The sequence below is a fragment of the Rhineura floridana genome, chromosome 7 (assembly GCF_030035675.1).
Source record: "Rhineura floridana isolate rRhiFlo1 chromosome 7, rRhiFlo1.hap2, whole genome shotgun sequence".
Taxonomy (NCBI): Eukaryota; Metazoa; Chordata; class Lepidosauria; order Squamata; family Rhineuridae; genus Rhineura; species Rhineura floridana.
The window spans coordinates 139,705,073-139,722,315 of record NC_084486.1 but is presented as its reverse complement, the minus strand read 5'-3'; the positions used below and the strand labels follow the sequence as shown (position 1 = coordinate 139,722,315).

At 43.6% G+C, this 17,243-nt stretch overlaps 1 protein-coding gene across 3 annotated transcripts in view; it reads right to left on the bottom strand.

Annotated features, from left to right (window-relative positions):
• Positions 1-6,351: 6,351 nt before the first annotated feature.
• Positions 6,352-17,243, bottom strand: part of MFN1 (mitofusin 1) — a 34,405-nt gene continuing 23,513 nt past the window's right edge. For all 3 annotated transcript variants that reach the window (XM_061637377.1, XM_061637376.1, XM_061637379.1), the window contains exons 14-18: positions 16,699-16,928; positions 15,359-15,514; positions 14,599-14,795; positions 11,966-12,100; positions 6,352-9,024 (exon numbers count right to left, since the gene is read on the bottom strand). In XM_061637377.1, the coding sequence (XP_061493361.1) occupies positions 8,955-9,024; positions 11,966-12,100; positions 14,599-14,795; positions 15,359-15,514; positions 16,699-16,928 (788 nt within the window). In that variant the 3' untranslated portion in view covers positions 6,352-8,954. The remainder of the gene's footprint in view (positions 9,025-11,965; positions 12,101-14,598; positions 14,796-15,358; positions 15,515-16,698; positions 16,929-17,243) is intronic.

Sequence of the window (17,243 nt, the reverse complement as noted above, 5' to 3'; positions counted from 1 at the left end):
TGCCAATTCATGTGCCAAGCACTGTTGATTTAGTAGCAGTAAAAACGACATTACTACGTTGTGTTTTTGCAGGCACGTGTTGCTTCACACATTAACAAACAAAAACTTACTGCGTGTGTAGGACCAAATTCACAAGCATCTAGTATTTTCCTACAGATCAGATCCAGTATTGATGTTATCTGGACCAGAGAATGTAGTGGTCAGACAGTGTTCCAGGGTTTATTTGATGATCTTTACTATCTTAATTTAATTCAGAGCTATGTTCAGGCAGTCATTCTGAATTTTGTATGAAGCGCTCCTTACAAACCTCCCCTGTTACAACAAACACATGCCTGAGTTTATTATGCCTGTAAAAAGAATGTGATTGTTGAATTGAAAATGCAATACAACAGTAACAGAAGAACTTTGAAACTTAAGAATGGGTCGCTTAGTGAACCAAACAAGCCTGCAGATGTTATGTAGCCTTTGGGGGCTTTTCGAGTATGCCAGTCCTGCTTTGTGCCAGTTCAAAGGCAACTGTTAGCATCCATGTATTAGAATACATTGAATGACCCTGTGGGAGTCATTTTGGAATGGCTGTCACAGGGTGTGTGCATGTGGAAATGTTTAGTAATATAGAGCATTCATGCAGCTTGCTTATAGGTGAGGCTGCAACCTGCCATCTCCAATGAGGCACTCAAGGACACTTTCCTCTTCCCCCAGGCATTTTAGCATGTGCTTTTAAATTGCTTCTTAAAAATGTGTTTTTAAATTTGTATATTTGTTTTTAATTGTTATAAACCGCCCAGAGAGCTTCGGCTATGGGGTGGTATACACATGCAATAAATAAATAAATAAGGACACAAAGTGTCCTCAGGCACCCCCTTTGGTGCCTGCCAAGGATCCTTTCCCCTCTCAATTTTTGTTTAAAATGTCTTTTCTTTTGTGTGTGTGTGGGGGGGGTGCTTTTTTTGGTCTTGTTTTATTTGATTTTTGGGGAATGCTGAGGGGATTCTGAGCATCCCAGGTTTTTTCTGTGAAACAGCTATTTTGTGGTGCCCATGACAGTCTTTAGGTTTTCCAAGTTCAAATTGTGAAAAATTAGCTGATCTGTTGATGGAAATTTTCACAGGTGGGCATGTGCATCTGAGTTGCTCTACCAGGGAAGCCTTCACCAACCTGATGCCCTCCAATTATTTTATTGGTTATGCTGCCTTGAGCTGATGGGAATTACAGTTCAGAACATCTGGAGGGCATCAGATGGGTATAGGCTGCCCTAGAGCTACCCCATGGATATAAATGGTTACATCTTAAATGGAAGCCAAGCCTTCTGTGTCCTTGACTTTTTATGTATACTCTATACTGCTGTTCTTCAGTGTTGAAGATACCAATGGGACCACCTTTTTTTCATGTGTGTTTATTGTACATGGCTGAAGTCAACTGCACAACTATGGAGCTTTGATGGTAAATTTGCATCTGTGTAGTTTTTTGGCTCTATTGCACAAAGGCTCATTAGTAGTTCCCTACTATTTGTTTTACAATGAATGTTTCATTTGTTAGAATGATAGACCAACCCCTATTGGTTTAGCTGCATGCTAGAACTACAGTGTACAAGTTATTGTAGTTCTGGCACTATTTATGTTGGACAGAACCCATTCTGCACAACTGTCTTTAACACAAACAGGATATAGGCAAGAGAGCATAGCTGTCTTTTAACAGTTTTTCTCTTTGTTTTAATAGGGTTTGTAGAGAAAGGGAACTTCTATGTAGTGGTGCAGTGGATTTCCAAGTTATGGGCTGTGTTGAGCCCACAGAGTTTATTGCTAGACAAACACAGGACTGCTCTGGTTTCCTACAAGGAATGTAATAAATCTGAAATGTTTACATTCCTATTTGGGTTCAAGTACATGAGATGAATTTGCCAAGTTTGTGATTTGAGAAGTGCCAGCTGAACCTAGAGTCTGGGTCAGCATCCCTTTGGGAAATTTTCCATCCCAGATCCATGTTGCTTAGTACAAGTTATTGCATGATTTTATCTGCTAGCAGTACGATGAGTGTGTAGTCAAGAATAGGAAAACTCATTATGGGCAACCTCCAGTGGGGCAGTGGGGAAAACTTGCTACATGATGGCCTGCTCATGTGAATTGTAGTAAAAAAAAATTGGGGGGGGAGAGGGAAGACTTGCCGTGTGGATGCCAATTGCTGTAGTGAGTTCATATTTCAAAAGTGAAATTATTTTTCATATATTGAGCAAGGAGTGGGATGAGCTGCAGTGTGTGTGAATTAGCTGTTCTCCATCTTGTAAGGTGTCAAGTTCATGTGAATGTCCCAGGTTAAATCAAGAGTTTGAGCGACTTTTCTCTACAAAGAGAGAGGCTACCCATGAACTGACAGAGTATATTTCCTGAAACAAAACATCTACTGTAATGTTTGATATGAAAATTACTTGTTGATCTTGTTTCTGAACCTCCTTGTCCCACAGCAAAGATCCATATTAGAATATATTCAAAACATTCCAAGAGAGAGGGAGTGTTTTCTCTCCCCCCCCCCCCAGCAATCTCCCACCAGACTTTGTATGATGTTAGGTAGATGTCCCTTGACTAGCTAATTTTCAGTTGTTGGCTTCAAGTAGTTTGTACATCAGAGTCACTGCCAGTAACATTACCAGTAGAAATAACAAAGGTGGGATCGGTGATGCCAAAGAATGAAAACTGGAAACCATTTAGCAAGCATTCAAAAATATCCCATCTAGTCTAGTGGCTCTTAATTCCCTAGAAAGCATCCATAGGCTTCAGCCATGGGGCAGGGCAGGCCACATAGCGCCTCCCACTTCCCTGTCGCTGCAGTAGGGCTCATCATGTGAGAACAAGGCCTACAGGCAACCACTTCCCTTTTTGTAGATGGGGTCCAAAGCCATGCATATGCACGAGGGCTCTCTCTCTCTCTCTCTCTCTCTCTCTCTCCTGGAAAGTTAGCCCTGAAGGATGGTGGGCACAGGGATCTTAAATGACATAGGCTGCAGCTGGGAAGGAAAGTAGCCAACCCATCCCATGTATACACATGCACAGGGCTCTTTTGTATCCTGGCCCTTATTTAGAAATGCCAGATGGCTGTCTCTGACCTTAGAAATTCAGGGTCTCTGTGTTACCCTCTTATCTTGGTCTGGCATGCATGCTGCCCAAACAACTGCTTCCAAGTTTGGGGCACTGCAAGTCTTTTTTCTTAAGTCGGTTTACTGATTGTGTAAAATACATGCAAGACTGTTAAAATGCTCGGTGATGTTACGGTGAGTACGTGAACAGTATTACTAATGACTTATAAACGATAAGATTTTTTTTAAAATGTGCCTGACCTTCCTTGTGCCACACAATGTTTGGTTTTGACAAATATGGGCATCTTAAGAAATATTTCAAGCCTTTGTTTTTACAACACAATGGTGCTCTCTCTGTTTCCTCCTCGCTGCAACACATCTCAACATGTGTACACTTGCATCTTCATCCAAAGGAACTGCATCTGTTTTCAGAAATGGATGGGGTTTTTTTGTTCTTACTAACTACTTATTTCAGTCTCTCACATCCAGGATGTGTGGAGGGGTGTGGTGGCATGGTGTTGTTGTTGTTTTTTACCTTCACTTGTTGCCAGCTTTTTTTCAGAAAAAACCTTCCAAAACATTTCCCGGTACCAAGTGATTCTGCACTGCCTTTTGGATTGTGTATTCAGAAAGTCTTAAAATTCTTTTATTTAACCTAATTAAAAACAAAGAACCCAGGGACTTGTGTCATTTGTTCTTTTAACAGTGCTGTTGTATAAAGACTTCCCTGTGGACTAAAAAAAAAATCACTTGCTATGAATTGTTTATATTCCTCCCTCCCCCCACTATAATGAATCTTTCCTTTGTATTTGTACAGTGGTTCAGTGAAAGATGTTACCCTGACTTGATATTGTAACCAATAAACAACTGCTTTTAACTAGGATTTATCTGCCTGTTATGGTTCATTTGTCTTCCTCCTCTGTAGCTTCTTTGGAAAGGGAACAACTATGGGATAGGACTGTTTCATTCTCACTTCCCTTATGTTTTTAAATCACCTTTTTTATATGCCTAATAATCGGATATATGACATAACTACATATTGCTGGAATGAATGTGGAGAAGTGAGTCAGCTCTGCTGAGGCAATGGAGTTTTTCTGGCTGCTTCTCCCTACTACAAGCCCGCCTCCCCAAAAGCCACTCCTAGGAATCAAGGGGCCTGCAGGAACAGTATGCAGTAGAGAATCAGAGATGTAGGGTACTGCCAGAATTTGAGGTGACTGCCTTTCCCAAACAGAATTCTCTCCAAGCCACTGTATATAACTGACAAAATGCAATGAACAAAATTATTATTTACTTAATTTATTAGTTGCCTAATACAATTCTACCTAATTCCACTACCCTGTGGAATTCCCTCCCTTTGAATATTAGGCAGGTGCCATCTCTATCTTTTTGGCACCTTTTGAAGACTTTCCTCTTCCAACAAGCCTTTTAAGTTGAGACCTATCCCAGTCTGCGTCTGTGTTAGAATTGCTTTTAATATGTTTTTTAATATCTTTAACCCTTTTTAAAAAGATGTTTTTAAAGTTTTTAACGCTGTTTTGTTTTAATGTATTTTAAGGTCTTTTTATGATGTTTTAAAGTTTTTTTAGTGTTTCTGTTTGCCGCTCTGGGCTCCTGCTGGAAGGAAGGGCGGGGTATAAATAATAAAAAAATATTCAGGCAACAAGGGAGGAGGGGAAAGGAAATTTTGGTATCATAAAATATTAAATAGTTGAATATATTGCACACACCCTAACTCAGCTATTACTATATTTTGAAATAAGCATTCCAGAAATGGCCCAGTTCCATCCTGCTAGGTTGCTTACTTGATGTCTAACCGGTCATTAGTTTCATAATATACCTAGATAAATCACTGGAAAGTTTCAATATTCTCTCTGTTCTCTATATTATATAGACATGAGCTGTCCCCCCCCCATTTGCAACCTCAGTCTAGGCTGTGATCAACTTATTGTACAATTCTTTATTGTCTTGTGGAATTGCAGCAGTCTTATATTCCAGAAGGAATTTTGTTGAACCTATAGGTAGTATAAAATGAAATCGTTCTGGTAATCAGAGACCACCTTCCAGTATTCCCGAATTGCCCCCTCCCAAACCAACTGTGTATGAAAATCATCTGCTCTGGGAGATGCTTAGTGTCAAACAGCTTTTGATCAATCAGAGGATTGTAACCGCCTTAGACAAAACACTTTTAAACAGTACACAGACTTCAGCACGCAGCTGCCATTTTTTAATCTTTAGCAGCTACCTTTCTAATTCCTATCTAAATGCTTTTAGTACCTGTTTTCTCTTTAACTTGTGCTTTTTCCTGAATGTTTCTGATCCCTTTTATTTAGGTGAAAAGCTTTCTCTTTGAAATTTACTGGCTTTCCAAGCAGTTTTCCACTCCTAGGCCAAGATCCAACTGTAGCAGTCACTCCACAAGCAGGAGCCCTGTTCCTAACATAGTGCGACAGTTAAATTCAATGTTCAGCTTGGCCAAGGAAATGTGCTTGCACACTGAAATCTGTGTACAGTACTGCTTGTGTAATGAAACCTGTCATTTTACACTAATTACATTGGAACTCACTCATTGTGCATACAAAAATATACTGATTGAAAGACCCATTGTGTTTGGATTGTACTAAAGCTCAGTTTCACCTCCCCTCCAGCTCTGGTGGGTGTTGCTTATAAGAGCTAGGTAGGGGTAAAGGGGAATGTACACCTTAATCCTTCTCAAAAGACATCTGTATAGTACCAGTGGAACACTCTCTACAGCCTTGTAATATGAGTTCATGCAAATAATGCAATTGAACCATAAAGCCCATGGCACATTTTTCTTAACTAAGGCAAGTAACACCCAACTCAGCTGCTATAGATCAGTTATCCCGCAATCACAGCATATGATTAGAAGCAGATGAAGGTCACATAACACACTGTTAAGCCACGAGAGACTAGCCCACTCCCACTGTGGAGAACATGCACGATATATACCTCTAAAAAGAACAAGGGCAAAACAAGAGGAGACTGTCTTGGGGGCAGGGTGTATGCTGCATGTGTTCACATAGAGAATTTGTGAGGAGGCAACTCTTAGGCTAATTTGGTGAAGCGGCAAGAATTGGTGGCAACAGCACAGTGCTTGAGGTGTATCAATACATTGAAAATCCCATCTCCCACTTGATTCCCAACACTCCTTGTGGAGGAAGCAACTCATTCAAGGTCAGAAAGCTTGTAAGCTTATGAGTTTGCCTGGCTGAAGCAGAGGGGAAGAGCCTATAGGGTAGGCTATAAACATTGCAAGACACTTTACCACCAAAGAAAACTAGACATTTATTTAGTTATGACTTCCAACAAGAAAATGATCGTCTTGGAAGGAAAATAATAATAATAATAATAATAAATAAATTTTATTTCTAGGCCGCCTATCTGGCCGCACAAGCGGCCACTCTAGGCGGCGTACAAGAGAAAGTAAAATACAACATACAAACTACATAGAAACCCAAGAACTACAATATAAAACAAAACCGAACCCACCCATAGCTAAAACCAATGGCACCCAAAAGAAAACAAAACAAAAGACAAAAACCCAGGCCACCTCAGCCAGCCAGCTTATGTATCCCTCCAAAGAGGGACAGGTGATGGAAATTAGTCACAGCTGGCTGGGTACCTGGGACCTGGTCCTGCAGGAGGCACGTCTGCCAGGCAGCAGTCCCACTGGGAAGGGTGGTGGAGGTGGTGTTCCAACAGCAGCAGCAGCAACAGCAGCAGCAGCAACAGCAGGCTCTCCTTCCCTGGGTGGCGATGTTCTCCTTCTTCCTGCAGGCACTGGGTCTCCCAGGCCACCTCAGCCAGCCGGCTTATGTATCCCTCCAAAATACCAATTGCAATGAAGTTTTAAACTTTCCCTTAACCAGACATCCGCTATTGAGCCTTTGGCAGTTTAGAGAGCAGAGTGGTCGAACATGTATTGCCATACATACAGCCAGCAAAGAAACATGTATGACAGTAGTGGATCAAGAAAACTGCTCATGAATGTGCTTCAGAGTAGCTTTCAATGGGGAGGGGGGGCAATATTTAGTGTGTTCTACACCTTCAAAAATGTATCAATGGTAAAGAGATTCATATAACAGTTGCTTTTAGAGAAACATGCCATTTCTCTGTACAGTTCATTGTATAATTTAGGCTTCACTTTTCATCAAATGTTAGAACTTTGCAGGCTGCATTTATAATGAAATCCCACCCCAGCATCTTCTAGCATGAAAACGAGTCACAGACATTTCAGTGCATCAGTAAAAATACAATTTGTTGCTAAACAAAAAATGCCTACCAACCCAGCATGTTTATTAGCCCTTTGTGATCACTATTCTCTCAGGTTCAAGCACCACTACAAGAACCAGGGCTCTTTGACATCTAAGTTAATTCTCATTTTGGTTTTAAAAACATGCACGTTTTGTATAGTAACTTTTCCTTAAAAACAACAACAAAACTTTGTGCTAGCTATATCCATCATGAACAATTCATACATTTTGAACATTTACTCAATATTACTCATATAAGCACCTGAAACAGGGAGTTCTTTTCAGTAGAACGCAAAGACCAAAATAGTCATGGGAAGATGAAAAAAGTTCAGAAGGTGTCTAAAAACAAGAAGATCCCTTGATTAGGAAGATGAGCCATCCCTAACCTGAGGCTCCCTCTAGGTGCTTTAGACTATAAGCTCCACCCAACACCACCTTTGTAGTCCAAAGCAACTGGAGTAAGCCCAGTTTAGGTAGGGCTGATGCAGACGCAGCATGGAGGACACAGCTGAACCACCTTCACTGAAAGCGTCAGTGTGCAATAAAGGCTTCCCTACTGACATGGTTGCCCCTATAATGGATTGATCTTGTGATATATTTCAGGGTCTTGACATTAATTTTGGGCATGCAGCCTAAAATTAAGTACTTAGCCCTGGCTAGGCAAATTAAAAAAAATTGGACTTCTGGACACCTCAGAACTATATTATACCAGATCCAGGTTAGAAGTGGTAGTAATGGGTGGGGGCTAAACATGCCACTGCATTCTGTGAAAGAAGTTACACAGCTAGTAACCCAAATGGCAGATTCCTATGCATATTACTTTGGTTTTCAAGAACTACCAATTGGGAAAAGGACGTATGTGGCCATACTATGCCATCACGGAAGTACCTAGAAGGGTGCCTCTCCAGACAAGCTCTCTGAGCTACACACATTCTCAAAAAGTGAGGTTGCTAGCTCCTCTCAGCTGAGGAGTTCTTACTACCGGGGCATTAAAGCTTTAAAAACATGAAATTTAAAATTTGACAACCCTCTTCTCTTTCAACAGAATGGGAAATCCAGAGTTACGCCTTGTGCTCAGCCAAACTGATTGTCTTTGTATTCAAACTTCATAAATCCCTTTTAAAACATGTAATCACTCAATACTTCAGCTTTGTAACAGCATCCTGGGAAAAAGCCAGCACAGCACACATTTCCACAGAGAATTCCAGCCAATACAAGACTTTGACACAGGATTAGGGGTGGACTCACTCTATTCTCTTCCTGGATGCCAGAAAGAGAGGGTTGCCCCTTATGGTAAACACTAATACAAAATGCTATATAGGTCTGCTAGTTTTATTATTTTTACATTGCCAAATAGTTTTTATATGCACCCGTAAATATAAATTATTTTTCTCTCTTTTAAGAAAAGTTGCAAAACAATTTAATCAACAGTATATTGCTCAGCTTGTCCAACTCTCAGGCACAGTTCATTATCTAAGCATCAAAAGAGCCAGGCAGCACTGAACAAAGTAGAATAAAAGAGGATTGGGAAATTCATGTGATGTGACGGGATGGGAAATAGTGTCAACTTGGCAAATTCCACCTGGAGCGTCCAAAAAATGTGGGGGCTTTCATTTCTTTTTATGGAGAAAATCCTCTGTAAAACGGTCAAATTCATCTTCAAGGTAGACAGCTTTTTTCCTACGAAACAAAAGTGGAAAAATGATAGTCCCCCAGATGGATGCATAAGCTCCTGTGATCCTCAGCAATCCACCCAGAATCTCCAGTAACAAAAGGAAATCAAGGTGATTTACACAGTAGTGTCATGACAAATTCAGAAGTGCAGGGTCCCTTCATGACAGTCATGCCACACCACCACACAGCCACGCCCCCTTTTCCACTTGCCCTCATCTACCTTGATCTCCCTGCTGCTTTGCAAGTCCACATTCCATTACAACAGATGTCCCTAGGAGCCAATCAGCATGAAAGGGGAGGCTATGTGTTAGCTACTGAGAAGAGTCTTCTCAGTGACTGACTCGCCTCCTTTCACTCTGGCTCCAATCAGCACAAAAGGACAAGGACTCTTCTCAGTGGCTGACATGCTCCCTTTTCATGCTGATTGGCTCATCCTTAAGGACCTGACTGGGACCCTGCTCCCAAAAAAGTAAGGCGTCTGCAACCCCCTACGACTACACCCCTGGATTTACACCAGAACACTACCATCACTAACAGCTTGGTATGGAAGAAGATACTGAGGGGCAAAGAAGACTGATGCAAATGTTGTGCCTTCCACCCAGAAGCTGCCCAAAGAATGTGTGGCAGCACATGAATTTATTTCTAAGGATTTTTTACTCTGCTCTTCTACCAAAAAAGGTACTCAAGCGGCTTACTAAATTTAATATATACCACACACGCAACGTAACAGAAAACATCAAAACCAGTGCAGCTGAACCAAGAGAGGCTTCAATAAGATGAGTTTGAGGACTGCTGAAGTAAGATCTTCCATGCAAGAAGACTTTAAGGCTTGCAAAGAGCTTCTGGATTAGCCTTGTCATTAGAGGGTCTTTGCTCCAGGTAGAGCTAAGGATGTGCGGCACAGATTGGAAACATGCAGTTAGGGTTGACCTGTGGAGCTCTTGGTATCTGGGGGCCACAATACTTGGGTGACATTCTTAAAATACTGGGTTGAACCTCATGGGATGCAGAGGGGGCACAGTTTATGTACCAGCCAAGCTCTTTAACTCCCCAGTCCCATTGTAGGGAGGGGAGGAGGGATGGACTACAGCAAACATAATAGTCAAAACACACCCAAACATAGGAGGCCTTTGCTTACTCTCAGAATTCCATGACGGAAGAAGGACCACATCCCAAGAACCCTTTAGAGATCTCAGTCACTCACAACAGCTGTCGGAGTCAATAGTCCTACTAACCTGAAATTGAATTATTTACACCAGAGATGGCGGACTTCCCAGGTGTTCTTGGATTCCAACTCCCATCAGCCACAGCCAGAGTGGCCAATGGCCAGGGATGATGGGAGGCTAGTTCAACAACATCTTGGAGGACTGCAGGCTCAGTCAGCCCTGTCTTACATTCTTACAAGCCCTCGCTATCACCTTCAAGAGGGTTTCAAGGTTGCCTCACATATTTTTGTACATGTTTTGGTGTGTCACAAATACTACTATTATTTCTTTGGACCTATCCGTGATGAGGTAGTCTTTACCAACAACATGTTCTTGCCCCATGGTGCTTAAAATCTAAGCTTCAATACTGGGGAGATGACAGAGGGAAGGAAGGAAGGAGATGGAGGGGTATGCGTGTCAGGATCCTGACTCCAAGGAAGAAGGCTTGGACACAGCTCTCCACCATGTAAACAGACAGGGGTGACCCATTTTGCATATAATATGTTGGCCTCCCTTTGAGGATGGGTTGGAAGCTCCAATCGGTACAGAATGCCATGGCCAGAACTCTTGTAATGCCAGTTCTTAAGAGCTCTGTTGGTTACCCAATTGCTTCCAAGTTCAAATTCAAGGTGCCAGGTGCTTGCTTAGCTTTCAAGCCCTAAAGAGCTGGGGACCCAAGAACAGGAAGGAGTGCCTATCTCATATCAACCTGCCCTTACTTTAAGATCATCTGCTAAAGCATTTTTCTATGGACATTAGAAGTGTGATGATCATCAAGAAGAGCTCTCTAAGCAATGGCACCCCAGCTGTGGAGCACCCTTCCCGGAGAGGCTTGCCTAACACAAACACTACTATCCTTGAGCTGCTGGGCAAACACTTTTATGTACCCAGACATTTTAATCTTATTAGGCTGTTTTGAGGTTTTATCTGTGCTTTTAATCTTCTATGTACTACTGTATTATTTCAATGCTTTGTATACGACCCTGAATGATCAAGGGGATGGAGCATCTCTGCTGTGAGGCAAAGGAGAGTCAGAGGCGTCATCACAGAAGTGTACGATATTATGCATGGCATGGAAAAAGTGGATAGAAAAAAGGTTTTCTCCCTCTCTCATAACACTAGAACTTGTGGACATTCAATAAAACTGAATGTTGGAAGATTCAGGACAGACAAAAGAAGAATGCAGAATTAAACTGTGGAATTCGCTCCCACAAGAGGCAGGGATGGCCACCAACTTGGATGGCTTGAAAAGAAAATCAGACAAATTCATGGAGGATAAGGCTATCAGTGGCTACTAGCCACAGTGGCTGCGCTCTGTCGCCATAGGCAGAGGCGGTTTGCTTCTGAAAACCAGTTGCCGGAAGCCACAGGAGGGGAGAGTGCTCTGGCGCACAGGTCCTGCTTGCAGGCTTCCCTTGGGTATCTGGTTGGCCACTGTTAGAACAGGATACCGGACTAGATGGGCCACTGGCCTGATCCAGCAGGCTCTTCTTATGCTCTTACGTTGCATAAATCTATTGTGAAGAGTGGTATACAAATCAAATTTAAAAAGTGTTAAACAGGCCCTCTAGACCAGTCCAAGTTAGACCCACCCCCAATCCCACTTCTGCGCACAGCCACGATTGTGTGACGCCCCATGGCACTTGAATTTCAAGCAGCTATTTGACATCTCTGCTACTGGGCAGCTTGTTTCAATAGCTGGCCTCGTCATGGCAAGAGCAGCTTTTCCTGTGGCTATTTACCGTAGATGCTTTGAATGGTTCTGGATTTTTTCTAGCTGAGCAATTCCTTTGGATAATCTCGCAATCTCTCCTTCCAGGTTTCTCTCTGTGATGTCAACTTGTTGGCACAGGCGAGCAAAAGTCATAGCCATTTCCCTGAAAGAGAAAGCCCAGTCCATGAACTTGTTTCACCCTGCAGTGGGAAACTGCAACATGACGTGGCCCCACCCTCAAGCTTCCTACCACCTCCCTATATCCATAGGTGACCAAGTGCTCAAGGCAGACCCTTTTTCAAAACACACCCTATACGAAAAGGGAAACCTTAAAATGCAGCTTCCAACATTGACTTTGTTAGCATGTCAATTTAAACCATACTTAAACTAAACTATGGTTTAAAGGCGAACACACAGCGTCCTGGTGCAAGCGCAAAATTGTAGACACTTCACTCCTGACTGCTGCCAGCAAGCGAGCCATGATCTACTGAATGTTATGTCTGAACCAAGGTTTGCGGCTTGTTGCCCTCTAACAACCCATAAGCTGCAAACAAAGTTTGTCCTTGGCTTACTGCTCATGGTTGTGTGAGGGGAACAAACCACAAATTCAGGTTTGCACATATTGCTAAGCCTGGTTAAAGGTATGTGTAGAACAGGTGGACTAAATCTGAATGAGAAGTATGCACGATTTTGAGCTCCACAGAACTCTCCCTTCCTGGTATAACAAGAAAGTAGGCAATTCTCAGCAAAGCCGAGCACAAATACATTTTTTGTCTTCCATTACTTCAACTTTGTAGTGGCTTGGTTTCAAACTTTTCCCCTTCAGAAACATGCAAATATGCTTGTATATTGTACATTAACTGATAGGAACACAGGAAGCCGCCCGATACCAAGTCAGGCCATTGCTCCAGCTAGGTCAGTATTGCCGCCACCAGAGGTTCCCAAACCATGGCAAGTGGACAACCACGGGTCTACGAGCTTCATTCAGGTGGTCCGTGGCATGACTGCATTAAATATTCATATAGCTTTTTAATTGTGTTTTTAATCACTTCTTTTGTTTCTTATATTGCTTGTTTAGCCTTGAGAAGATGAGACGGAGGGGAGATAGGATAGCACTCTCCAAGCACTTGAAAGGTTGTCACGCAGAGGAGGGCTGGGATTTCTTCTCGATCGTCCCAGAGTGCACGACACGGGATAATGGACTCGAGTTGCATGAAGCCAGATTTCGGCTGAACATTAGGAAAAACTTCCTGACTGTTAGAGCGGTAAGACAATGGAACCAATCACCTAGGAAGGTGGTGGGATCTCCAACACTGGAGGCCTTGAAGAGGCAGCCTGTGGGGTATGCTTTCAGCTGGATTCCTGCATTGAGCAGGGGGTTGGACTTGATGGCCTCACGGGCCCCTTCCAACCCTACTATTCTATGATGCTATGCATCTCATTGTAGTACAGTCTGAATTCTATGGAATGCAAATTGCAACACAATATAAGAAATAAAAGAAGCAATAAAAATAAACTTAAAAATCATACAACATGATTGCATACAACAAGCAGAAGCATCATGGACCACCAAGACCCATGGCAATTTTCAAGTGGCCCACGAGGGAATACAGGAATACCTCGCATTAACGTACTCAATGGGACCAGAGCGAGTACATAAACCGAAAACATCCTTAAAGTGAAGCACTACCTTTTAAAACTTTTTTTACCTCTCCTTCATGCGGAGCCTCAAAGCCCCGCGCTAAAGCCTCTGCTGCTGCGCTGCCGCGCCTCTCAGCTGATCACGATTGCGCCTCCCAGCTGATTTGCGGTGGCGCGATCGCTTCTGTTTCCACCCCCACACACCGTTAAGTGTCCGTAAGTGTGAAGCAAGCGTACGTAAACAGGGGCATGGGGGAATATGTCAGTAAAAGCGAGTGTACGTTAAGTGAAGGTCCGTATAGCGGGGTATTCCTGTAAAGTTTAGGAACCGCTGGTCTACATTGACTGGCAGGGGCTCTCCAGGCTTTCAGGCAAGGAGTCTCTTCCAGCCCTACCTGGAGACCCTGGGGATTGAACCAGGGACCTTCTGCAGGTAGATGCTCTACTATTGAACTACTGCCTATCTGCAAAGCCAAGGCCATCAAAGGGAGGGAGGGCTACAACTCCCATCATCCTGGACTACTGGCCATGCCGGCTGAAGCTGATGGGAAGTAGAGTCCCAATAACTTACAGATGGCCACAGGCTCCAAGTCCCTGTTCTAGATGCTGTGAAGCTGGTTTTGTTGCAGAAAAGTGAATGGGAAGGAGGACACACATTTAGAATTTTTAAAAAACCATCAAGGCACTGGAAAGGGATAACTCTAGGTAGAGGAAGAAGGGAGTTTGGATAAGCAAAGGAGAAGGAGTAATTTTATCCTGCAAATTTCAAGACAGGGCAGGGGAAAATAAATAAGTTGCTGGTCAGTGAGTGAGCCACAGATTCTTTCAGAGACTTAAGAACAGTGTCTGTTCGATCCGTTCAGTACTGAAGGAACCATTCAGTCCTTCACATTCAACACCCAGGCACATTTGTCAGTGGCCTTACAGAGATCTGCTTGGAGGAAACAGTCTGAATAGCCTGTACACAAGAAACTTTCTCCTCATGGTCGGAAGCTTGAGTTACAAATAGACAAGACGTACTGTTGCACCTGATGGCTACAATTTGCGCTGGTAAAGCTGACAATCATCTGCAGTTTCTCTGTGGCGTAGTTTACAAACTGCTGCTTGAAGGCACGCTCTTTGGCTTTGGTTGTCCAAGTGAGTCTCTCGTAGAGAAACAGCAGCCCATACATACTCAAGGAAAGGGAGATGACCTTCCAGCCAACAGTTCTCCAAACCTGGAAGAGAAACACGAGGGTCTTGAGCAGTGTCTATCAAATGCATCCAGACTAGACTCTTGCAATGTGCTCTACGTGGGGCTGCCTTTGAAGACTGTTTGGAATCTTCGGACAGGAAAAGCCAGGCTCTGCCTTGTGTTGTCTGGCATGGCAGCAGAAGCGCAGCGGAGGAGCACAGCAGGAACTTTTCATCCACTTTATTTCTTTATTAAATTCATATCCTGCCCTTGCTCCCAAAGGAGCCTAGGAGGGCAAACACATCAGTGATAAAAACAATGCAATTAAAAATAAAACACCCACTCCCAAACCATAGTTTGTTTCAAACTATGGTTTAGTACAATCTGTGAAATGGGCCAGTGTGTTGTGCTGCACAGTGATGTAGAGCTGTGTACACTGCTAGGCGAGTTAGCACTGTTCCCTTAGTAACAGCCACTTGTGGCATAAAGGGTACCTTAGAAAGGATGCTGTGTAAGTAGAGAGGCAAGCGTAACTCCATATCGCACATCCCTCGGTTTAATCCTCTCCCAGGATGTCACTAAGCCAGAGCTGGGCAAGGTACTCACCAGCCCTCCAACAATGATGACCATCATGGACGTCCGAGATGTCAGCGATGCCAGGTTGGTGACCAACGAGACCATGATCTCCTCCTGTGTTGCATTCTCCGGGGTCAGAGCCAGAGCGCTGGGAGCACAAGGGGTGGAGGCAAGAGACCGAGGGATCTGGGAGTGAAGAATGTAAACTCCAAGATCAATCTTCCCAGGAGACCAGAGTGGGGACAGTTGGGTTTCAGATAAAGGTTTCATTATGAGTGTATTCATAATCAAAAATGGGTTGAATGGGTGAAGCTGTTTAATGGTGGAGCTGTGGCCTAAGGGCATGCGGCGTCATCCTTAGAAAAAGGTTTTTAAAATAGCTTCAGTGAATGGCTGTTCTAAAGGACAATAATCTTCTGCAGCCCGGCGGGCCAAATTCTGCACCAAGAAACCTGTGTACATTACATACATCTGCAGACAATTAATATTTATCCCAATAGCCCAGAGCAAGTATCAATGTGCTAAGGGACATCAAAAGCCAGTTTGAATTTTAAAAATAAATTAAAAATTCCTGTACTACTGTCAGAAGATGTGCAAACTAAGGTTCAGCAGTCCTGCAGGTTATGGGGTAGGACAATGAGCTCTGCAGCTCCAGCTCCAACCACATGAACACTTATTTGGCTACCCAACCAATTCAGAGATTTCAGCAGGTGTTTCCCACACACTTTGAAGTGTACAGTTGCAATCACGAGGACTACAAACTTGCTTTGTAAAATGAAGGCTCAGAAAAAGTTGGATTCTGCATCCAGCATCACATTCGGTGTTTTTTCTGCCCTCTCGCAGAATCATAACTGTATTTATACACTGGGTTTGAGCTAGGGGAGGATGCAAAAACTTGCCCTGAGATATAAGAACATAGGAAGCTGCCTTAGTCTGAATCAGACTAGTGATCCATCTAGTTCAGTATTGTCTGCACTGACTGGCAGCAGCTCTCCAGGGTTTCAGACATTTGACATTCCCAGCCCTGCCTAGTGATGCCGGGGATTGAACCTGGGGCCCTCTGCATGCAGGACAAATGTTCTCCTACTGAGCTATGGCCCTTCCCCAGACAATTGGTAGGAACTGCCTGCCAAACAACGTGTCTCCAATCTGGGAGGGAGCTGCACATGCAAGCACTGGCCCTTATGAGCCCAAGATACTCCGTCATTGCTGCTTGATGCAACTTTGAACACAGATACAAACACACACCTTATATGCACATGCAGTGTCCCCACCCTAGAGACGGAAGCCCTTCCACACACACACAATCCATAGCCAAGCTGCAGCAGCACAAGCTGAAGCCACTTAGAAAAACTTTGGGAAGCACTCACTGCCAGAACAGGCTCTGCCACGCCAAGCAGCACCCGGTGAGCATTTTTAGGGCCCAGGAACCGACTGACGAGGGCTGTCCAGCCCAGCGAGAACTGGAAGGTGATATCCTCTTGGAAATCAGAGCACAGGCTGTTGCAGTTCAAATCGTAGCTGAGGTCAAACTTCCTGCATGGGATTAGCAAGTGGAGTTTGTTCTGGACGTTGGAAGGCAACAGAACTTGCAGGTTTTCTGGGAACGAAAGAGGGCAAAGGTTAAACCAGCCTTCCCCCCACCCTCCAGATGTTTTGGACTACAAGTCCCATCAGCCCCAGCCAGAGAACAGAGGACATCCACTTAACAAAGACATATAGCTGTTCATCAGCCAGGGGAGTGGCACAAGAATGCAAGAAAGAAAGCCTCTGGTTAGAACTTAGTGCATGTCTGAAACTGCACAGACAGGGGGAAGTGAGGCAGCTCTGCTGGTTCACAAAGTTTGGATATGACAGGCTGTATTTAACACATCTCCACTCAGATATATGTGCAAGAGGGTCAGGGGTGGGAGAG